The sequence below is a fragment of the Strix uralensis genome, chromosome 4 (assembly GCF_047716275.1).
Source record: "Strix uralensis isolate ZFMK-TIS-50842 chromosome 4, bStrUra1, whole genome shotgun sequence".
Classification (NCBI taxonomy): domain Eukaryota; kingdom Metazoa; phylum Chordata; class Aves; order Strigiformes; family Strigidae; genus Strix; species Strix uralensis.
In genome coordinates this window covers 14,968,941-14,993,255 of record NC_133975.1, presented here as the reverse complement: position 1 = coordinate 14,993,255, position 24,315 = coordinate 14,968,941, and the positions used below count along the sequence as shown (strand labels likewise).

At 41.6% G+C, this 24,315-nt stretch overlaps 1 protein-coding gene across 2 annotated transcripts; it reads left to right on the top strand.

Moving 5' to 3' along the window:
• On the top strand, positions 1 to 24,098 carry NSG1 (neuronal vesicle trafficking associated 1). Of its 2 annotated transcripts, XM_074865757.1 has the most exons (5): positions 1 to 266; positions 804 to 954; positions 4,428 to 4,544; positions 16,085 to 16,195; positions 21,487 to 24,098. In XM_074865757.1, exons 2-5 carry the CDS (start codon positions 826 to 828, stop codon positions 21,685 to 21,687), a joined length of 558 nt encoding a protein of 185 aa, XP_074721858.1. In that variant the 5' UTR covers positions 1 to 266; positions 804 to 825; the 3' UTR covers positions 21,688 to 24,098. The 2 variants fall into 2 exon arrangements, with proteins under 2 accessions (XP_074721858.1, XP_074721859.1); XM_074865758.1 differs by lacking the exon at positions 16,085 to 16,195.
• Positions 24,099 to 24,315: the final 217 nt, after the last annotated feature.

Here is a 24,315-nt window from a genome sequence, read left to right as displayed (position 1 = left end):
TCCTCCTCCTCCTCCACCTGCTGCCGCTGCGCCAGTAGCCGGCTGGGGGGAGCCGCCCGCCTCATCCCCGCGGGGCCCCTTTGTGCTGCTGCTCCAGAGCTGCCCTCAGCCAGGCGGCGGTTGCGTCACGGCCCAGCCACTGCGGCCGCCCAGAGTCACCCCGCGGAGGGAGAGCTGCCGCCTCGCCCCCCGTTCCGCCATTGCTGCGCGGGCCGCGGCGGAACGACGCCTCGCCGCCCCCCGAGGAAGGGCCGGGAGCCGCGGCGGTGAGTGGCGGCGGCGCCGCCCGCCAGCCCGCCGGCCGCGGGGGGCCGTAGCCTCAGCCCCCGTGAGGGGAGGCCGGGGAGCGCCATGGCGGGGTGCGGCGGGAGAAGGGCGCGGGGTCCCTCCGGGCACGGCGCCGCTCCGGGGGGCCGGCAGCGGGGAGATGCGGGGCTGGGGCGGGGGCCAGCACCGGAGCCCTCCCGGTGCCGCGGGCTGAGGGACGATGCCGCAGCGGGGCCGTGTGGGAAGTCACCGCTCGGATCAGGCTAATGTGTCGGGGGTTTTGGGCTGCTTTTGGGGTTTGTGTGTGTTTTGTGGTTGGTTTGTTCGGTTTTTTTTTTAACTTTGACAATAAAGGCGCTGGCCGTCGTTCTTACTTTCCAAAACGCCGAAATGTAACCGAGTCACAGCGATCAACGCGTGATTTTTTTCTTGCCGTAAGATATTTCGGGTTCCCCGGGGGCTGGGGAAAGGTCTGGTGCATCCCGAGTTTCTGACATTTTGCATCTCTGTGCGTGTGTGCCTGTGTGTGCCAGCAGAAAATCCCTCTATCCTGGAAGAATGGTGAAACTGGGGAATAATTTCAGCGAGAAGAGCACAAAGCAGCCCCTTTTGGAGGATGGATTTGATACCATCCCCCTGATCACACCCCTGGATGTCAATCAGCTCCAGTTCCCACCTCCTGACAAGGTACAGTAGGCTTTAGTTTCCACCCTGGAGAATCACACCCAAATCTCAGGCAAACAACAAAAGAATAGGTTATGTGTAACGAGCAGCTTAGCAATGTCAAGTAATATGGGGTGTTTTAAGGAATGCTAGTTCCCTCTAAGGAAAAAAATTGACAATTAAGCTAATGAAAACCCGGTAGTAGTGATTTACATTATAAAGTAGTGGGAAATGTTAGCAATAAGCATATATAGATTTCAGTGCTGCTGCATGACATATATAAACGTATAAATGCAAGCTTCTCTATGCTGTATTGTCGTAGCCCTTTGTATTGTATTTATTTTTTTTTTTTTTTTGGTATCTGGAAGGTACTGTGTATTCTCTATGAAGGATGTGAATTTTCTCTGTCCAGAAAAAGCCCCTCTGAAGGGGGGATAAAGCTGTGCTTCATTTCTTTGCAAGATGTGCATGGGCAGACTGGCCCCAGAGAGAAAGAACTTTGATGTTCCTTCTGTGCTTCAGTAGGAGATTAATGCTAGCCCCAGATAAGCTGAAATAATGAAATGAGAACAGGCCACTGAGTTTTCTCCTTGGCAACTTACTTCATTCAAAACCCTCCAGATAGGTGATTCAGATGCTCTGGTGCTGGAAGGGGACAGTCCAACGTGCTGCTTACAGGTTGAAAGGGAAGTGTGCATCCTGCATTCCTCGTTACATGGCTTGATTACTAAGGATTTAATTTTAAGGATTTAGGAAGGTGATGTGATAGCCTGTAAATACATTCATTCTTCTTGCAATAAAGCATTCAGTAAGTGTTACCATAGGTAAGGCATACGGTAGTAGGATACTTTTTCAGATATTTCAGTATCCTGTTTTTCAGTATCCTATTTTAGTAGGTTACTTACTTGCACATTTCTCACACATGCATCTGGCAAAAAGCTTTGTGGTCTTTGAAAAATACAAAATTTAACTGGGAAATGGCCAGTAGTACCTTCATGCTGACTTTTATTTTTGGCATTGTGTCTTCCACGAGTTCAATTCTACTTCTAGAGCTATACGATCCTCATAGCTCAATAAAAATCATGTAATCTTGTCTTGGGGTAAAGAATTTTAGCTTGTGAAATTTTCCTCGGTAGAGTGTTGCTTGTAGGCAATACAAATAAATTTGTGACCTCCATTTTAATCGCTATCAATATCATTCTGTGTTATGTGTGGTGACCAGTTGGCAGGCATAAATGCAATAAGCCATAACAGCTGTTAGAGAGCCTGAGGGTCCATTTTCTGCCCTCGGTTACATGGGTGTAAATCTTGTAACTGAGGACAAAATTACACCCTAAGGCTTTAAAACAAGTCTTGCTGTGTCTGATAGGCCTGCCAACTGGTGACTGGATATAACCGATTACCAAGGACCAACATTCAAAGGAATTTGTTACATTACTGCACTGCTAGGCAGCAGTCTGAACTAGGGACCTGTATGGTAATAGGTTTAACCTGAGCAGAGCCTCTGTAGTGAACCCAGGAGGTTTGTGCCAGCCTGGCTGCTCCTATTAGAATGGGGTGGAACTCCTCCCACCTTCACCCGCGTTTGCCTTGAAGGAAGACAAATGTGCAACTAGGCTAGAAGCTAAACTAAAGGAATATTTGATTGGCTCTTCTACTCTTTCCACTGTCTATCTGTATATTAACTTTCCTTTCCTTTTGCAAACATAAAGGAGAAAATAAAACCATGTGTTTATTGGTCCTACCGTTTTCCTTCTGTATCTGTCTGGTTAGTCATGTCAGTGTGTCTTCACTGGTTGCTACGGACTCAAAGGCAGTAGTAGAACAACTGATGTGAAAATAAGTTAAGATTGACACACAGATCAAATTCTGAAGTACAGAGACACTTGTGTATAATGAATAGGAGTACATACTTCATACATCTATGCTTACAAGGCTCCGGTATGGCAGTGAAGCATAACTTCTTGGACAGTAGTGACTACAGCGCTAAGAATTTGATGATTTTGACAGCTTCTAAATTAAAGGGATGAGCTGATTTAAATTCATATTTAGGTACGTTAAACAAAAGAAGACATTACATAACCAAGCAGATAGAACTGTATGTTCAGTGTCAGCTGAATGTGATTTGAGTTGCCTTAGATTATGCAACGTAAAAGGGGGAGGAAGGGAAGTAAAATGTTTAAAAAGCAGTCCAAAAATCTTCAGACAGTTTACTTCCATGATGCTGCTGGGCAGTTGTAAAGTTAAATAGTTAACAATTATTATCTGATTAATTACAGCTGAAAATAGATAGTTTCTAAACCTATGTCACATGTATGTGCTGTAAAAGTGTCTAATAAGCTTTGTGGTACTGAGTAGGTACTAGATACACATTCTAGATACCATTTCAGGGAATTGAGGAGAGGGGAACCCAAGGCTTTAATTTCAGTGCCTGGCTACCTGTAACAATCTTAATTTCCGAATAGTGTAGTTGCTCTCGCTACCACGGGCTGCTCTAAAGGTAGAATCTGAATCTAAAAATCTAGAAGAGTCTAGATATTTATTCTTTGGAACAACAGAGAAAATTGAGCAGAACTTAATAGCCCAGTCAGTAAGATAAACTGCACCCTGTCTTGAGAGTGATACTTTGAAAAAGATCCTAAAAAATTGTAGAAGACAAAAATGAGGCAAATAGGTTAGGTATGTGAAAATTCTGTACACTTAGAATGCCTGGGAGAGCACGAGAGATATGACTGACGTAATGAATATTTTAGGAATAAAGGTAAGGTGCTAAATTGTGTAGCTTGGGGCAGTAGCTCATAGCAAGGACTTAAGCTGAAGTTAAAGAGTCTTGGGTTTCAAGAAATCTCATTAACACCAGGGTTTGTGTGCACTTTGTTGCTTGTAGCTGGTAATTTAAAAGTTAGATGTTAAAATAAGAGTGTGAAGAGCTATAGTCTAGCACTTAGTGAATAGCAACTAGGTGGGTCATTTCACTTCTAAACTTAAAATCCTGCCATCAGAGAACATAACTACTGGTGACATCATCATCTGCTACGTTTCTATGGGCACTTTTCAATAATGGTCTCCAATCCTATTGGTCTCCAGTTTGAAATCCCATTAATGGGATCTCCTGAAACAAATGGAGGTGGCTATTTTCAAACTATGCAAAGTGGGAAGCTTCGTGATTTGAATTTGAGCTAAGCAGATGTTTGCCTAGTGTAGCAGCACAGTACCACCACGGCTGAAAAAATTGAACGTTTGTGAAACTGTTGCATAACAAGTTTTCCTGTAGGTCTGTCCAAACCACTTTGTGAGATAATTTTGTGGATTGCCATGACAGGGAAAATAACAACTTACAGCTTCCAAAGAACTACACAAAGTTGGGGGGGGGGGGGGGGGGGAATACTGTGCTAGATGTGCTTGTAATTGGGTAAAAGAAGAGTTAATGAATAAATCAAGATTCCTGTGGCTAGTTTCCGCGGACAGCTTTTTGATTTTTTTTTTTTTTTTTAAAGGTTGTGGTCAAAACGAAAACAGAATATGAACCTGATCGCAAGAAGGGAAAGTTCCGTACTCCTAAAATAGCTGAATTCACAATCAGCATCACTGAAGGGGTTTCAGAAAGATTTAAGGTAAGCAGTGCTATCTGAAGCTGTTAAGGACTCAGTTGTGTTCACATAAGTGCTTAAAATCAATTGCTGATCATAGTCAAAACTGACTGTAACTGAGTAGCTGTTGGGTGTATAGTTGGACATGAGAAAAATAAATTCAGCGTTATAATAGTTCACTATTTAGCAATTAGAAGCAAGAGCCAGTCTCGCAGCGTTATTGCTTGTAATCCCTCACTGGCAGATGAATTCAGAAGGCACTTCTGTCAGCGTGTGGGTTTCAGAATGTGGCTGGCCAGGGTGTATGTGGTCTGCGTGCAGGTAGCTCTCATGGCATGGATAAAGCTCCTGTTACTGTTGAAGAACAAGAATCACAAGAGTATTTGTTTTCTTTTTGGCTTCTTATTTTTCACTGTGGCCAAGCCATCCTCTTAAAAGCGCTGTCATAGTCCATCACATATTTTTTTTATAGTAAAATGTATGACTTGGCAGCTCAGGGTTGTATATCAGAGCTCTTTGCTATCAATTTTTCTGGTCCAATTGTATCTTACAGCTTGGTGACGGCTGTTACTGGCAGATGGCAGTTCAGCAAGCATCTGACTCAGATTTACTCTTTAGTGTCCACACCCCTATTACTCCCTTCAGGAGTCCCAGAGGAAAGCTGAGAGTTTAACTGGTGCAAAGATTGAATTACCTTTCCCCCTTCTCACTGGAGCATAGGTTTTCATGCTCTGTGTCAGTAAAGCAAAGCAGGAAAGTTAGCACTTCGCTCATGCTTTCCTACTTACTCTCTTAACGAAGGAAGGCTACAGCTTTTTGGTGCTGTTAATTTGGCGTCTTACCCAAGGATGGCAAAGCATTTTTAAACAGTAGGCCACTACACTGTTTGGTGCACAAGTACAAATGCATTCGGAAAGCCTAATGTTTAGTATGAGGGAAAAATGCAGAGTTGCAGTAAAGATGTGGGTTCTCCTTATGTTGCACACTTCTAACCTCTGTTTGCATGATAGTTTTAGGGCACATCCAAAGATTCTAGGTCTGTTGTGCCTGACCAGGCCCAAGCCTACCTTCAGAAGTGGATATACAGCTCTCTGTAGAATGGGAGCATGCTACAGAAAGGGAAAGCTCAAGGAGGAGTTAGACACTTCAGGCTACAATTGCAAAGGAACTTTGCAGAGTGTTGCCAGGACAAATGGTTTAAGTGCAGATCACCTGGTGGAGTCTTCAGCCAGACAGTGAAGCATGTAGATTCCCAGTAAACTGTGTGAGAGCTAATAAGAGAGATTATGGGGTGTGGCAGGGATTTACTGAGGTGAGAGACCTAGTTCCAGTTTTTCTGTTCCCTGATTTGGAGCAAGGACATCCCATCCCTCAGGGAAACTGCTACATTGTGACTAACGTTCTCTCTCCTCCTGCCACCATAATACCAGTCCTGGAGAGTAATCCCCTTCCTCTCAGGTGAGGGTTGTGCACACTATATTGTTGGGTAGGATGCAGATGGACAGCTTAGAACAAGGAGGACTTATGTCTGTCTGTCTTCTGTGTGTGTCCTGGTCACTCAAGGGGATCTGAAAACGCTTACTATGTTGTAGAAGAGAAAGGGGAGAAAGTGTTTAGTTTGAGTACCCTGCTAGGACTTCAGTGCCGAGCAACTGAACAGAACCTATACCTGAGGAATTTTGCACTTACCCTCTAGCTGTAGAGACTAAGGGATTTTATTGCTCGAACATTAAATGGTAGATAAGGAAGGGTTTTGAATATCTTAGTTGCATCTAAATGTTTTGTGCGTTCCTTTGTAGATCTGGGTTCTTTCTGTCTTTCTTGGGAGAGCTGAGCAAATGAGACCTCACTGAACAACAAATAAATAGTTTATTGTGCTGTTGGGTAGTCTTTTCTAATCTGTATAGCTGAACAGCCTGAGCATTTTTGTGTTGTATTTTTATATACCTTTGGATGGCATACTTAAATATCTTTTAGATATGACTTTATGATGATCGCTCTGGGATTAATCTTGTACTAGAGGGTTGCTAGGTTTTGCTGCTAGGTAACTACTGCATCAGAGAGAGGTTTCAGTAAGATTTGGTATCTCTTGAGAATTGCAGGGTGATTCACACTGTGGCTGTAAGTCTAGGCTTCTGAAGAAGAGTGTGGGGGTTGATCAATTAGGAAAATTGTGGTTCAGTTAATTGAAAACAATAGTTTCATGCAGAACATTCAGGTCCTAAAAATGTCCCTTAATCTCTATATAACAGTTTTAGAATTGAATTATGCTGCTTGTAACATTTTAAAGAGAACTGACTGGTTCTCCAGCAGGGATGATTGTCATATTCACCACTCCCAGTAGTAAATATAACATGAATAATTGATGAAATCTCATAAATATGTAGATGAAAAGTACTGATTGTGTGAGGTTTTCTCCTGGGTCCCTATTAATTGTGAACCATCATGTTAACTGCTGCTGTTGATTCTGAAAGAGCAAAAGGATATTTGTTTGAAAATTAAATATTTGCTATAATTATGAAATGCATTATTTAACTGGTGGGATATTGACTTTGGTTTGTGTTCATGAAAAAAGCTTCAGATGCTGTTTTAACGACTTTAATATTGTACATCACTGATGCATAAGCTTGCCACAAGACACAGCCCAAATGTTGTGCTAAAAATAAAAAAATCAGTCATTTTTACAAATAATTCACATGTGTATTCTCAGATGCACTCCTTAAATAAGGACAAAGCAGATTGCATTTTTGGGATTCAGCAGTGCAGATCATCTAAAGCTGTTCTTGAGAAATTATACATTATAACAAATGAAGCAACTCCAGCATGTGCATATGTCATGTAGATCATTTGGTGTTTTAGCAGCTGGGTGAATAAGAAGTTATAAAATGTATTTTCTATGTTCAGTGCACATTACCACAGTTATTACAACATAGCTGAGAATGTTTACAAAGAAAACTGCAAGTACAATTTTCCTGTATGAAGCCATGTTCTGAATTGAAATTGGAATTGGTCATAAGAATGTGAAGATTTCCTGATTCTGAGAACCCTGTTGTCTTAATTTAGTTTTATGGCACTAACCACACCAAGGAAGATGTGATTTTTTTCACTGAAGATTATTTTTCATGGAGAAATAGAAGTCTTGCTTTTGTTCTTTGAACAGTGTAGTCTACTGTGGGGAGTTGGTGCTTCACATCTGGAAAGCAGCTTTGAACAAGGCAAATTTTTCTCTCCTGTAAATTGTCCATTGTACAGAATAACACAACAAGGCTGGAAATGTCATTTCAAAGGAGCCTTATGAATCTGGACATAGGAGGAAGCTGTTGCAGGAGAGAAATCATGGTATCAGTTACCCAAGCAAACCTTTGCTTCTCCCATTGACAGACCAGCATTTTTACAAACTCCGGTTGGATTTTGTAGTGGATCTGTGCTGACACCCATTGAATTGGGCTACAGTTGGCAGTTGTGCACAAACACACCAATTTAAAAAAATGTCTGTTGTATCAAAGCATGAGGGTTTTTTTCTGTCTTTAGGGAAACCTGAATAAAGAACATTCAGAAGTATTTTGAAAGCAAACACTTATGTTTCCCAATAAATTTCAAGCCCTTAAATAAACCCAAGCTGTGGTATGCCTTCAACCATTTGGTTCTGTTCAAAGGCAATTCAATTCTTCAGGCTTTATCCTTGACATCTCTACATACATCTAACTGCAGAGCCAAAGCCTCAAGCTTATTTCTGTGGTAAGACCATATGGTGCATGCCATGTACTATCAAGTAGCAAGCAGTTGTTGAAATGTCTGCATGAGGTTATGGAATAGAAATTGAGACTTCCTTTCAAAATCAGTTCTTGCAGTTTTACCTGGTCATTTTAAGACTGAAAAAATGTATGCAACATATATTTAAATACTCCATTTTTGATCTGTCTTAAAGGGGCATCCTTTAAAACATATTTCTGCCTCAAGTTTTTTTACCTGTTCTTAGTAATACCAATGATTATTATTGTTGCAAAAGTAATCAGAGACAAGGAAAATACTTCTCTCTGTTTCTGTGTGATTACTCTGTGTGTTGAGTAGTTCTTTGATCCCACTTAAAAAGTCTGTTAGATGCATAAGATGTCAGCTGATTCCTGCACAGGATATCGCTTCCTTAAGTATATTCCCTGTCTGTCACTTAGTGCTGGAAGAGTGACAGGTACTGCTGCCAGGAGTAGTTCTGTTTTCTTCAGTACAACTACTCACAGGATTAAAGTTGCTCACAAGTGTAAGCATTTGGCAGGCTTTGAATTTTTCCATTATTACTTCAAGTAAGAAAAATAAAGGAGATTCTTCTTTTAATGTGACCACTATTTTAAAACAATTGATGTAAGTAAAGGCAATGCATGGCAACTGTTTTTTTTCCATTTTTTTAAAATGTTTTATAATTCTCTGATATGACATTGACAATCCTCCTGCTAAATTTTTGGCTAAAAGGAATTTTTTTACAGTCAGATCTGGAATATTTAAGTAAAGTGCGTGCCTAACAGCAGCTCCCCTGCTCTAAGTCAGGTACTCTTTACCACTGTATCCATTAGAAATCCTTTTCTTGGATTAGAACCAGTGACACTGGTGATACAGAAGATGTTTTGGGGTGCTCTAGCTGTAACACACACACAGCCTTTCCTCTTCTGTAGTAACCTTTTCCAGCCTTTCTCCTGGCCTCAATAATATCTTCTGGGTTTGTATGGGAAGGTAAGAAAGTTCTTATCTCAGGGCCACACCGTTTCTTGCGCTGCTTCCTCAGATCTCTGCAGTTAAGAAACTAATACATGGTGCCATGTGATAGAAGATGATGGGAGCACTGTCATGAACCGCTGTGTTAAGCCACAGTGCTAGACTCTCAAGGCCACTGCCTTATCTGTTTTGGCCTAACAGTATCTCCCTCAGGTTTCGTTAATTGACTCCCTTGCAGGCCGATTCTGTTGTCTTGCACTGTCACTGCTAATAAGCTCTGGGTCTGTAGCTTCCTTTCAGTTACTGTCCTTCATGAATCTGTCTGCCTTTCTTGCTGCTACTCCCAGTCATCTCCAGGTAAGTACTTATGCCAGTTCTCTCTTCCTCTTTGTCATCTCTGTTTGAGGACAGTCTTGACTTCTCCTGCTTTTTCTGTACAGTCTACCCCAGAACCATCACCCTCTGTGAGCACAAAGGTTTGATGGGAATACTCTGGTGAAGAAGTGGAGTTTAATAGATAGATACCAGTTACACAGCTAAACATGACATATAATGTTAGAAATACTCTTCTGAAATGAAGCACCTGATTGTCTTTTGAGTCAGTGGTCATCTTGTATATGTATGTATATTCCTGTAGCAAGTATGGGAAAGTGTACCAAGTTGTTCTGTATAATTTGGATTGCTCTGTAGGTGAATGAGTCAAATGTTGCACGTATAGATGTGAATGTTCCTTTTTTTCTTTCATGTTGCCATTTATTTAAAATTGAACATTTCTTAATCCTTAAGTGCATGGTTTCAGATATATTTTTCATGTAAACTTCTAGAGACAGGCCCAGGTAGTAGCGAACAAGAATATATTTTTGGAAAAGCAGGGATGTTAGGGGAAATGGAGAGCTGATTTCAGTGTTCTCTGAGGTGCTGGTAGAGGGCATTGTGCAGCTGGAGGTGCAGGATTTTAGTGGAGAGAGGTGAAATGGAGGTCATGGCCATTTGCAGGGAAGTCAATGTGATGTTTTAGGAATTTCAGTCTGTGGGATGTAGCCAGACACAATCTATTATAATTACGGTCTGCCTGCCTAAAATTCTCTTGTAGTTTAAATTGAATAGCAATAATCTTAATTTCCTGTCCTAAATGGTTGTACAGAGTTGCTGTATTTCATCCCAGAGAGCTTTGCATTTCACTGGTGAGCAAAGCATAAATTGGTTGTAAATCACTTCATATGAAAGGTGCTCTATAAATGTATGTCTTCACTTTTTTTTTGGTGCTAGCACTGAGTCTGTGCCTAGCACTTTATAGACAAATCAGAAATGAAAGTTGTGTTCCTAAGAGGCTGCAATTGAAATAGATAATGCATAGATGTAGAGCAGAGATGAGATGTGACCAAGCACCAGTGATTGAGCAGTGAAAATTACTGCATGTCTTGTTAGTTCCACTTCAGTTCCACTTCTTACAAGATCAGGAATGCTCCTAGGTGGGTTTATGTGCTGAAAGGTACATGACGGAAGGAAAAGCATGAAGGAAGGTGGTGCAAAGCAGCACGGTAAGAGTGGGTTAATGAAAGAATTTCAGGCAAGAGGAGGAGGCATGATGAGAAAGGTGGAGGTGAAAGCAGAGGAAAAACAGATGGCACCTAGGCTTTAGTGGGACAGTAGGATATAGGCAAAACGGAAGGAGATAGAGCTAAGGGGAGCAAAAGGGGCAGACTTTTGCATGCCTTGAAACATGGCTTGTAATTTGTTCAGAAAGGGACAGGCACCAAGAAAGGGTGTGAAGAGAAGCAGGCACAGTTGGTGCAATTGATGAATGTTGCTGTGATATTCCAGCTTGGGTAAAAAGGGAGCACAATAAATGTTAGAGAAGTGAGGAAAGAGCAGACTGCAGTAAATAGGCAGAGAAAATGCAGCTTGCGGTGTTTTGCAGCTGTAGCAAAGTAGGATGGACTGGTTGGGAAGATCTAGCAGATCTTGATGGTAAGGCCTTATCATGGGCTGTTTGCATGTTAGTGTAGTTGTCAGATCTGGGGAGTTCTTTTGTTCCGCTAAATGCTTACAGAGTCTGAAGACAGGGATTTTTTGCTGTGGGTACACTTCATTCGTCATCTCTCATTTCGATTACTGTAATGGCTTCTGACTAGACGTTGTCCTTCTGCTCTTCACTTACAATCTATTCAAAAATCTGCCACATACATAATATCTTGTCATCTTTTCTGTTCACTTAGTTTTGCTGCCAGATCCCCTTAAAACCAACTTTAAAGGACACTCTCAAGATGAAAACAAAACCACACTCTGAGTTCCTAGTTAAAATAAATGGTTGTTTGTGCTATCTTGTAGTTATTTCCTAAAAAATATTTTAAAAGCCCATCACTCATGTGGTGTGACAGTCACCTTGGAGTTATGCAGGATGTACATGGCAGTGAATAATCATAGTAATTCAAGAGACTTCTGCTCCCACTGTGTGGGTCCTGCACTCAGCCAGATGGCTACCACAGAGAGGAGATTCAAGGTTTCCATCCAGAAGAGAGGAAGTGGTGCTTGCGCATGCATTGCATCCTCTCCTACCTTGAACAGAGGAAGAGGGCAAGTTGCTGCTAGTGCCTTGGTAGGAAGAAGAGAATAACTCCTGTAGTTTATAGTGAGTGTGCAAAGTTGCTGTGGAAGAAAGCAATAAAATGACAGCTTTGGTAGTGCTTGTGGTCTAAAGAGCAGCTTGTTGCCTTCCCTCTTTTTATGCTTTTATTTCTGGAAGGCATCTGGGAGGAGAGCACTCTGAAGGTGAGGCAGAGAGGTGGAGGAGAGCACTCTGAAGGTGAGGCAGAGAGGTGGAGGAGAGCACTCTGAAGGTGAGGCAGAGAGGTGGAGGAGAGCACTCTGAAGGTGAGGCAGAGAGGTGGAGGAGAGCACTCTGAAGGTGAGGCAGAGAGGTGGAGGAGAGCACTCTGAAGGTGAGGCAGAGAGGTGGAGGAGAGCACTCTGAAGGTGAGGCAGAGAGGTGGAGGAGAGCACTCTGAAGGTGAGGCAGAGAGGTGGAGGAGAGCACTCTGAAGGTGAGGCAGAGAGGTAGGGTCGCACTGTGTTACTGGTGAGGGAGAGAAGCTGGGGATCTGACAACTGTGGACCATCAGTGGTGAGTTATTAGGAGAGTAAAGGAAAATGGCTATTAGAAGGAAGAGAAGGATTTTCAGCTTACAAGGGAGAAGTTTTGGATTGGATTAATAGGTGATCACCTTGGAATCCAGTGATGGATTTCTTTCCATCTGTGGTGTTTGTATGTGTGACTGTCCTTTACTTAAATAGAAGTTATCATATCCTGAAGAGCAGGGAGCTTCTCTCCTAATAGGAAGGAGACAAGATCTTACTTGATTAGGGATTTGCAAATGGAGTGTGATTGCAAATTATTGGAGATAATGAAAGTAAAAATTTACATGTCAATACCAAAATTAATAACATTAGGAAATACAGTAAGTGAAAGAGAAAGATTGCATGAGAATTATGAACCAGGAGCCCTGAGAGCTCTTCCCAGTGGCTTCTTGTGTGGCAATGGAAGAACCATGCTGGACGTGACTCCTATGAGCAGTGAGAACTCACAGCTCCACATAGGTTGCTGAAACAGATAAATGCTCCATGTCTCAGCAAATCAGCCCTGAGGTTATGGCTCTGCAACTTGCCAGGCTCCAGCAATCTGCATAACACTGGGCTTTTGACTTCTTTCCGAAAACGTAATTACTTTCCAGAACAGTTTAGAGCCTTGAAGAGAGTGCTCCCGCAGTGATTGTGGAAATAAAAATCTTCTTCTATTGTCTAATATTTGGTCTCAACTACAAAATAGCATGTTAGCTTTATAGTCTGTTCCTGAGGCCTCATCTGTATGTCAGAATGGTTCCGACTGGGAAATAATATTCTAATTCTACTATTCCCTGCTAGTAGGATGGTCAGGGAATATGGTTAAAATGCTTTGAGATTTGAGAATATTTTTCAAAGCATTTTAAACTGTTTACTCCTATCTGTGGAGAAGACAAATGTGAGCTGAATTGATCTGTACCACAGCAGTTGTTCTTCTTGGTGTCCATGTCCCATGTCACAGGTCTGTGCTCCTAGAGGGAGCAACCTTTGTTGAAGGTTGTGTGGAATATATTTTGTAGGGCAGTGGAAGCCTCAGCAATAATCCCATCTGGATTTTATCTTTTCTATCCCCACTTTCTAGTCTGTCTTTTCCCTTTCTTCTCTTAAGGGAAAGAGCTGTGACTGTCAGCAAAAGGAACGGTATAACACACACCTTGAGTCAGTGGGAAGTGAATGACCCAAAACCTTCAACTTGGACTGGGCCATGTGTGTGTTGTAGAGCTGCTGGGGCTGGCTGGAGTGCTCCCGCCGTTTTGGTTCCTCATCTTCCCGTGCTACCCGGCAGCAGCTGGAGCTCAGCGGGGGAAGAAGGGCTGGGGCCCAGGCATGGCTGGGGCTCCTTGGCCTGGTGGGGCATCTGCATACAGGTACAGCGTGACACAGGCAGTGTGTGCGACTTAGAGATACCAGCAAGGTGTTAGGGAGGCGGGACAAGGAGCCCCGAATGGGAACTGCAAACTTAAGGGAGAAAGGTCAGTTTTCCTAGAACCTGGAGTTCAAGGACAGTTCTGAGGGGAGAACAGAGATTAAGGCTCGTTATGGAAGGTGGGATGCAAGGTTTGGGCCAAGCCAGAGCGTGAAGCACATGTGTGTGGGTGGGGTAGCTGAGGAAATACGGGAAGGGGCCCTAAACACCCATGGAAGAAAAAAGGGAGAGGCCTGATTAAAAACATATGAGCTAGGGCATAGTTTGGCCGGGAATGGGGTGGGTACGTTGTTTGTTATTAAACTGGGCCACAAAGAATGACCAGAAAGGAAAATGTGTTTTATCTCTTGGATTCATGCAGAACGTGCTGAGACATGGGACATGTGAGCAGAAAACATGAGGCTGGCAAGACAGAGTGATCTATCCATGTTAACCTCTGTGTATGCACATGAGTAATAAACTTGGGGAAAGAATAATTGGATGTGAAAATTGATGTCAGTGTGATGGAGGTTAAGGACATGTTTGGGTTTTTTTGGTAATCAGTGACTGTTCTGAGAAACTGAAGATGTTGCTATTAACCAGAAAGGTCCTTTGCTCCGTGTCCCATTTCAGTTGTCATTGTTACATTAATATCTACATTTCTTCTGCTAAATTACTTTCTGATCTGCACTTCTCCCTGCCTCTGGTCCTCCTTTTTTTGCTTATTTTCCATCTAACAAATATCCTTGTAAAATCCTTGGCTTCAGCAGCACACAATGCTCCCCAACCTTGTTTCAGCCAGGAAATTTAGCACTCACTGTTGTCTGCCCATGGTGAAGTTCGCTTCCCAGCATGAAGTCCCTAAAAGTTCATCTCAGTCCTTCAGTGTACCAGTCCCACTGCCACATGCAGTTTGCAGTGTTGCAAATCCTGTTTGTTCTGGGGTTTGTCATAAAGGGAGTGTGTCATGGGTTTTTTGACCAAGAGGCAAAGCTAGAATTTTTTTTGTTGCTTTCTCAAATACCAGATTATTCTTGTTTGCATAATTGACCCTGATGTACCTAAATTCTCTTTTCAGGAGATGTATATAGCTGGCTTACTTGTCTTCCTTTAAAATTTAGATCATACTATACTTTGTTTTAATTAATTAATTACATAATCTTGTTTGTTTCTGTTATGCTGTAGTGCATGCTGGCTTCTTTCTAACTTGCCAAAAAAAAAAAAAGGCTCAACCACTCTTACTCTGTAATCTCCTTGAGCTACTCATTTGTTTATCAGTAGAAGCTTTAGATTAAGAAGGACACACATCTGGAACACTCTCCCAGGTTATGAATGCTATTTACTCAGCTCACAGCTTCCACAAAAATGGGTCTGAATTAGGGAGCTTTGCAGTGTAACTGCTAGGCCAAAATCCTGTGCTTTCTCTTGTCAGCAGGTAGTTCTGTCTCCTGTCTCACCTAAAATGCTGCTGGTCTCCAGCTGCTTGGAATTTATTCCTGGGAAAGGTTAGCTTGATACTGACACTGTCTTCAGATTCAACTTAAGGCGTGCTTTGTATTTTCCTCCAGCCCAAACTCGGGACCAGAGAGGTCCTTAAGGACATGGCGAGAAGTCAGTGCCATGTAACGTGGTCTGTAAAGGCTTCTCTGAGCACTGTGGAAAGGGTTGCAACAGAACTTCTCAAGGCTAGCCCGATGTGGCAGTGAACTAATGTAGAGTCTCCATGTGATGAAGTAGAACTGTTTCAACCTATACATTAAGGACCATTGAGCAACCAAGCATGCAGACTACTGGTGTAACTATCCATACATTTGTAGGAGGTACAACAAACTCTCATCCTAATGAGAGAGGGCAGATGTTACTTTCTCCTTGCCCTGGTAGAGTCACCTTTGTATTCTCTGGATGACACCTGTGCTAACTTACTGTCACCTGATTCCATTGTCAAACAGGCACAGGGAAAACAAACACGCTTACCAGCTGACATAAACTAGACTTTACACTTACATCATCCAAATACTGAAAAAGCAGCAGACCTGAGCTACCTCGATGTGTCCTTCTGGCCTCATGTGTGCACTGAACAGAACTGCAGCCAAAAAAGCATTGCAGTACAGAGGCGATGGGCCACTGACCAGATCATCCGCTTTCTTCTCTGAGAAGAGGGAGGTAGAAGCACTTATGTACTGCTTCCCTGTTCTCCCTCAATGATTAAGAAGCTGTTTTTATCCTTTGCTTGATTTTACTGTAAAGTGCATTCACAGCTGCCTACAGTAACAAACAGCAGTATAATAAGCAGTGCATTACTAACATAAGCATGTTTTATTTTTCTTTACAGGTAACTGTGCTGGTCCTTTTTGCCCTTGCATTCTTAACTTGTGTTGTATTTCTGGTAGTCTACAAGGTTTACAAGTATGATCATACCTGTCCAGAAGGATTTGTTTTCAAGGTAAATTGTGTATGCATTCTAGAAAAATAGAAGATTATCTAATATTCTGTGTTGTTTTTTGCATAACCTTGATTAAGTCATGCTGTATTGCATAGAAATTTGTGTTTGTTTTCATAGGTTAGTGTGCTTCCTGCTATGTTTCTTTCTGCTTAATTCATAATTGAGGTTGCACTATTGCACAGTTTTCATAATGTTATTATTTTGCTAATGCTTTAAACACTGAAAATACAGCAAAAGACCCAACACCAGTGTCCTTCAAACCTACTTCACCTGCAGTTGTCTGGACAAAGCCCTCATTTCGGTCATATGGTTTAATGTTGCATGTTCCTCCAAATTCATGTGTCTTAGGAAAGAAGAGAATGATAAAACCTGGAGAAAAAATTACTCTGGAATGTGTGTCAATGAAACTGTGGAGTGATGTTCTTATTAAGAGTAGCCATAAGAGTTACCGTAGGGTTATTTTTGTAGAAGGAACTTCTTGTTCTAGAACAGTGACCTCTGAGCCCTACTGCCACAGGCCAAAAGTGATGCCAAAAAAGGGAAAACACATTTATTGGAAAAATTACTGTGTTAACTGAACAGGAGGCTGGGGCTCACTTCATTTGTGTGAGATGGTAGTGCTGGCTCCTCAGCTATGACCTGGGCTGAAAGTCAGAAAGGTAACATTGATGTCTCTGTTGTAAATTTAGCAGGGTTGAACTTGGCTGTAATTAGATAAGAAAAGTAGCAGTAATGATGGCATTCTTCCCTCTAATCTTTTAAGAATATTTAGTCACATAATGAATGAAATGATCTTCAGAAGGATTTAAGAAGGAATGGCTGCCTCAGCTCTCCTTGATGATCCTGTTCAGGACTTCTGATTCTGTCTCTTCAGGCACATGAATACCTTACAAGAATCTAGTCCAAGGTTACAATCACTGATGCCCTCGCTGGACTGACTTAGCTCCAAGCATTCAGCTTTAGGTTACTGCTTTCCCTTGGTTCAAGGGCAAAAGATACTGTGGTTAGAATACTTGGCTGTAACCCAGGAGATCCAGCTTGGGGTTCTGCTGTTGGTTTTTTGTGTTGTCTCAGACAAGTGCTGAAAGCCCACTGTGCTCATGTCTCATGGGATGATAGCCCTGTTTTTCTAAGCTTTCTCTTGGCTTTGAGCAATTTGGGGTAGGGACTGTATGTTCCTACCGAGCCTATCTTGATGTGATCCTGATTTGACAGGAATGGCCAGTTACGTGCTCCTGTCATAAGCCTAGTAACAGTCTGCTGCTTCTGCTTCCTTTCATACCACTTTGTCCTCTCCTTCGAATTGCAGCCTTTTGGCTTCCTTTGTCCTTTCTTCCTAGTGTCGCAAATATTTAAGGGGAAAACAGTTTCTTAGCTATATTTCAGTTACACTGTGAACAGAATCTGGTTGGGTTTCTCTCCTTAGGGCCCTGTGTGCGAAACAGAAGTTGGGCAGCATGTCCCATAGCTCATGCTTTGTTTTTAAGGTGCAGCACATACACAGGGCTGCTCTACTATTGCTCTCTTCCAGTGTGGGGCTTTGTGGAGGCTGTTTCCTAGCTGCTTGCTGGCATAATGCCAGGAGACAGCATCTTTGGTCATGCAGCCCAAGAGTTTTACAGGATAAACACGTTAGCAAATGACACAAGGCCTGAAACTAGCAGTGTTGACATGAATTTGTATTTGTTGCCTTTGCATCTTTTTTTGGGAGAGTCCCTAACACGTCATGGCGTAGCTTGGCACAGATGTCCTCAGAGGGATGAAGTTGTCTGTCACCTTGTGACCAGTGCCGCTGTGGACTGGCTTCGTGCTTCAGGTGGACTCAACAACATTCTCTGGCCTGGATGTCCCCAGGCTTTGGATGCTGATGGGATTTCCTGGTTAAGGGCAAAGGTGTCCCCTGCCTCAGGAAGCCTGGTACCATGGGAATTGCTGCATGAAGGCTGCGCTACCACAGCTGTGAGTCACTCTTCTCTGCTTCGATGCTCTCATACATGGAGCAGTTCCCAAGGTTTCAATGTTTTCAGCCTTTCTGCTCTCCTGCGCATCCAGGGCTTGAAGGTGTGCTTAAAAACGTGCTCGTCGTCCTTTGCACAGCAATCTTAAACTGCTCGAGTCTCAGTTTTGTGTTTGCCCAAGCTTTCTGACACAGCCCTAATACTGCTGTTGTGTAGATCACTCCTCTGAAGCACTCTTTACTGGCTGTTGGTGAGACTCACCAGAGTTTTCCCCGAAGACCTGAGTGCACTTCTATCCTGGAGGAATTTCTCCAGGGCTTCAGTATACTCCATACTGCATCTGCACCCTTTAGCTTTCCTTGTCAAGGCACCTGCATTCTGTCAGGCTCATGGACAGTACAATTTCAATGCATTAAAGACAACACCATCATCTATTAAGTTTGGAATTACTGACCCAGCGAAGTTAATGTGACAGAAAATGCTATTTGTAAGTGAATACCACTGGGGTCTTCACGTCAGAGGAACAAAAGGAGTCATCTTAATACAGCCAGATATAGACTGGCAACCAGGGTTTTCTCCAGCATCAAAGGCCTTAACCCTTAACTAGGTTCTGAAATAGAAGGGTTGTGAAAGAAACAAAAGACTGGCAACTCACTCTGGAGAATCCCAGTTTGTCCGCATGGCCTTCCTTGTTACTTCTCTCATCTGGGAACCATGGAAACAAATAAAAAGGATGGAGATAAATATTCTGTGTAAGCTGAAGGTCTCAGGCAAGCGGCAGGATGAGAATTGCCACCAGTTCCCATTACTCAGTTGCTCCTGGGTGCTGCATGGCTTGCCTGGGTTAGGAGCCAAGCAAAGGGGGCTGTCCTTCGGCAGTACACAAGGAGCAGTGAGTAAAAGGGGAGGTTTTTCCTGTCTTTTCTGGAAGCATGAAATCCCAGCAGCAAAAATGCAGTCAAGATGGAAACTCTGCTTTGTGTTTCTTCAGGGTCTTCTGTCAGATGTTCTGCATGTTTGTGGCCACAAAAAATAACATTACTGAGTCATTTGCCTGTTACAAAGCAAATTGCTTCTAAAAGCAACACGAGATTGTGGCATGTTTTTAGACTGGCAGTAATCTTGGCTTGTCTTCAGCACTAATATTTGCTTGAATTTCCTTGGCAGTTGTCATTAGATCAATGGATTGTGTTCCTTCCCCCGTTTTAAATACTTAGAATTGGGACTACATCCCATGACTGGGTGAAACAATCACTACAAAGCTCTCTATATCTATGTACTTTTTAGTCATTTTATCACATCAGAAGTAGTGTCAGTTATCCCAGATGAAGCATGGATAATTCTTACAGAAGACGGCATGGTTGATGTAGGTGAACATGCATATCAGATAGCTCTGTGCCAGATTCCTGGATTTTTTTTTTTTAAATCTAGGTCTCAGTCTTGCAGCTGGCATATATGACGATTATGACCATGGGGAAACCTCTGTTGACCTGAACAGTGCTGATTAGGCACAAGTGTTTGCTTAGCTGGGGTTAAATCCCGTCTGCTTCGTAGGGCTACCTCAAACAAAACTGTGAGGGAGGATTTGCCCTGGCTGCTACCTTAACAAAAGATAACAACTAAACTGAACCTGGGCGGACGTGGTAATTCTGAGCACTGTTGGGAGTCTGACACACATCAAGGCTTCTGTCACACAAGCAGGTTAGAACCGGTGAGGTGTCACCTCCATGGGAGGACTGTCAGTCTTGTGATGGCGAGTCTTCTTTCAGCAGTCAAATTTCCCACAAGATTGTCTTCATCGGGGGCAGGCAGGTTCATAAGACTACCTCCAGGCCTGTGGTTTTGGCAGCTCATCCTTTTCTCTTTCATACTGTTTGATGCTTTTTTTTTTTTCACTCAACATTTTTAGGATGCAAAATCTATATTAAGCCAAGACTGCTGGATCGTCCCCCAATCATTTTGCGCTTTATGATTTCAATAATTTGAAACTGTTGTTACCGGTGCCTATTTATGTCTTTTTTTTTTTTTTCTGACAAGGACAAGAGTCAACCCAAAAGTAAATGTAGACACATTTGAGATAGATAGCACCTGGTGCTAAAAACTGTGACATCTCTGCATGTGTTTCTGTGCTCAGAAATTGCCATTAAGTTCTGTTTGACAAAATCTATGAGAACAGTAGCAGTTCAAAGTTGCTGGGCTGTAGTATTACAAATTTTAGTCTTCTGGTGCTGGAAGCAGAAAGACTGAGTTCAGTCCACTTCTTTTTAAAACAGTCAGAGTAGAAATGATTAAACTTATTTCTTCCTCAAGCTGTAGCTACTCATAACTTATATTTTAGAGGGTCAATTCTGTTGCCCAGGTGACTGCCCCAACACTCTGCAATACTGGGCACGACTGCCTGGACTGGCAGATGCAGCAGAGGACCTGCAGAGAGACCTGTGACCTTCTGGGGCAAAACCTGGGGGGTCACAGGAGTTGTTAAAGTAATTTTTTCCTTCAGTGCAACTAGCTGCTTCGTAGGCTTTTACTGCGTCATCACTGGAAGGGTTGCTAGATGATACTTGCTGACTAATGCACTGCACATGCACATTCACTTTGGTTTTTAAGATGACAGCAAAGTTTGGATCCTACTTAGTGTTTTAACTCTCCAAATCAGGTTATTTCACTTTCAAAAGCTCTGAGCATCTAGCAGTTTCTATGCTCTTGCGCTTCTGGGAAATTAAATAATGTAGTCCCACAGCTAAAGATAGCTTTTTCAAAGCCTGCTGTTGGCTACATCTTTCTGACAGTCACCAAGAGTGAAGTATTTTGTATGTGTGTACACACTTCCACATAAGCTTGGCCACACCCAATGTTCTTCTCCCTGTATGTCTGTCTTACTGGGCTGTAAAACTGTTCATACCTTGGCACCAAGTATCTGTATTAATCTGTCCCTCAGACTGAAACCGCCGTGTTAAAGGATGCAGACACCTGCAGCTGTAGACCAAACAGTTGGAACTAGGTGGGGAGGAAAAAACAGCAAAATACAGCTGGAACTAGAAATGGAATACTTTTAAAAATAATTTTAGGCAGGCATGTTTCTTGTATGTTAATTATTCTGACACATAAACCCAGATTGGTCTTCCTGGCAAATGCACGAGTAGTTTAAGGGTTCCAGGGAAGAACATTTTGAACACAGTAGGACAACACTGTAGTTAATTGCTGCATGTTGCATCTTGACTCACAGAAAGTAAATGTTGGCTTAGACTAAAAGGAAAAGAAAAAACCCCCCTAACCTACTTTTGGTGTGAATGGGGCCATATCTGTAATCTAACTGATGGATTTTCTTTTCAGAATAATCAATGCATTCCAGCTGGGTTGGAAAACTACTACTCTGAACAAGACTCCAGTGCTCGAGGGAAATTTTACACAGTCATAAACCACTACAATCTGGCCAAACAAACCATCACGCGCTCAGTGTCCCCGTGGATGACAGTACTGTCAGAAGAGAAACTATCTGAACAGGAGACTGAAGCTGCTGAGAAATCAGCTTAGTATGATAAGCTAATTATTAACACTATGTCATTTGAAGGTAACTAAGGGACTTTAAGGAACTTTTCATTAAATATAATTATGGATAATTTAGAGGTTACTCATGTTTATGGTGCAATTGCTTCTGTTTGCTGATACTGCTTTGCAAATAAAACAAAAACAAAAACTTGCTGCAGAACATTCACGGGCATAAAACAAGGTGCATATCAGCATTGCTTTAGAGCTTTGACACCATTTTAAATGTTAAAAAAAAAAATCCAATGTTAGATACGTTCTTGCAGTTTATTGGATACTGACAGATTTCTTCACTGGATTTCCAGGGCTTGGACCTTAGATAAATCATGTGTTCTGTTGTCTGAACTGATACTTTATTAATTTTTTTATTCTTTGTCACTTTGCAAACTGAAACACCCCAGCCATAACTAGAGTGATCTCTTGTTTAGCTGAAAGCTATATTTAATGTTTAGTTTTGGCTCAAGCAAGAATGATAGTCAGCGTTGATGTCAAGGGCATAATGTAATGACTTGTATGGAGAAAGAAACTGTCAGGTAGCATTTTTCTTACATTTTCTTTACTGTTGTTTATTTGTAAGTGATAATGAAGTTCTCTGCAACAAGGCATGCTCAATGTTTTATTATTGCTGTCAACAGGATTTAACTGCATTTCCACTGTGGCTTTAGCATCTTGGTAAGGATGTGCACTGAAACACAAACTAGATAGACATTATGGAAAAACACAGGCAGTTTTAGTGATGGATGTTGAGGATAGTGTGAAAATATACAGTTCAGGATCTTCTAATGAGAAACAACATCTTTTGATCATACTTAAGAGGCAGAAAGCCTATTCACAGTAGATGTAGTCCACTATGTAATTTGTTGGATACAACAGAGAAATATGTCTAAATTTTCTTTTATTACATTAACATTTTCCCTTTTTATTAATTAGAAAGAGCTTTCAATTTATGTATGGTTTTGCAGTTTGATACTTTTTAAAACACAGCTTCACAAGTGAAACAATAGCATATTAGATAACACAACTGGCTGTTTTAAAGCTACATGTGAAACAGTGAAGAATAGAACTTTATGTATGGCTTGGGAGGGGAAAAGATGTAGAAGAACATAGTATTGTGGATGCACGTTAAAGTTCCATTGTAATTACAGACTTCTCTCTTCTTTGTGTGAAACCATGTTTTCATTTTTATTATAAATCTTAAATATATATTACAAAAAAGACATTTAATAGACAAAAGTGTGAAGCATCTGGGCAAGCAAGTCACCTTTTTGTTCATGTAACTTGAATGGGACAGGGTGGAGTGGACATGTCATAAGTTCCTTTTTTGTTTTTTTGGTAGAGACTATACAAAAATGAAGGGAAAACGTGAGTTTGGGCTGTTTCTCAAGATCTATAGTAGAACAAATATGGTCAAGCTCTACTTTTATTTTTTTTCAGTAGAATTATCAACCTTTCTTACCAATACAGTAAAAATAACCATTAGTACTTAATTCTCTAGGTTTGATATGAAGTATGCATTACACCATCTATCTGTAGAAGGCTTTTGATTAAGTCATTATGGTATGTGGTATGCACAAAAAGCAATAAGTTATGTGCCAGTTTTTTCTCTGCATTTAAAAATTTCAAGCTTATGTTCAGATACTCAAAACATACCACGTTTGCATTTTCTAATAGGCATATGCTGTATTGGGTGCAATTAATTCATGTGTAACTTCTGACATTTTCACTCTGTGCAGAGGATAGGGTAAGGATGATGTTGGTTGTTGCATATAATGTATAGAAATGTACATTTCAGAGAGATAGCAAAACATTTCATATCAACATATTTACAGAGGACATTCAGATTTTACAAGACGGAAAGATCTGTTCCCCAAGACTGTCCTACATAGAAATGATTCATGATACATCTCCTCCCCTTAAATTTAGAACAATAAAAACTTTAATGCACAAGTAAATACTGATGAGAAACAACTTATTTCTCTCTCTCATAACATCAAAAAATACTAAGCTTTACAATCTAGGAGAAACAGATTGCTCATGCTTCTTCAAGTCAAAATCACTTTTTCCTCTGATTTAACAGGAGGGAGTTTTTTTTGTTTTAGTTAACAAATTGCTCCCAATTTTAGTATTTTGAAGAGTTGGGCTTTCAAATTGTCTATCCTTTGGCATTGTTTGGACATCTCAGAACATCTTTTTGACTGCACAATCTGTTTGTGTTGTATTCTCTCTTTTCACCTAGAAGTAAAGCTCTTGAGCTGACTTCTTACCATTATTATTACTATTAAATCAACCTGATCTCTGACTCAAGTAGTTTCAAAGGATTAGAAGTAGAGGTCATACATGTGCAAAATGATCACTATGTACTGAAGTGGTATGATTAAATAAAAGCCTGAGACAGCGTAGATGCTTTTGCACAGTAACAGTTTTCTCTTCATCTGGTCTGCACACTGGGAGCTGGACTTCAAACATCACAGATGTGTGGGTGACTATGATAAAACCATTATCTTTTTTTCCTTCTGTTAGCTCTGCTCCAGCTTGCAGCTTTCTTACCAGCTCTTTCAAAGGTTTCTATGTTCTTTGCAGGATTAAATGTGGGTTTATGTTTGATAAAGGGATTTA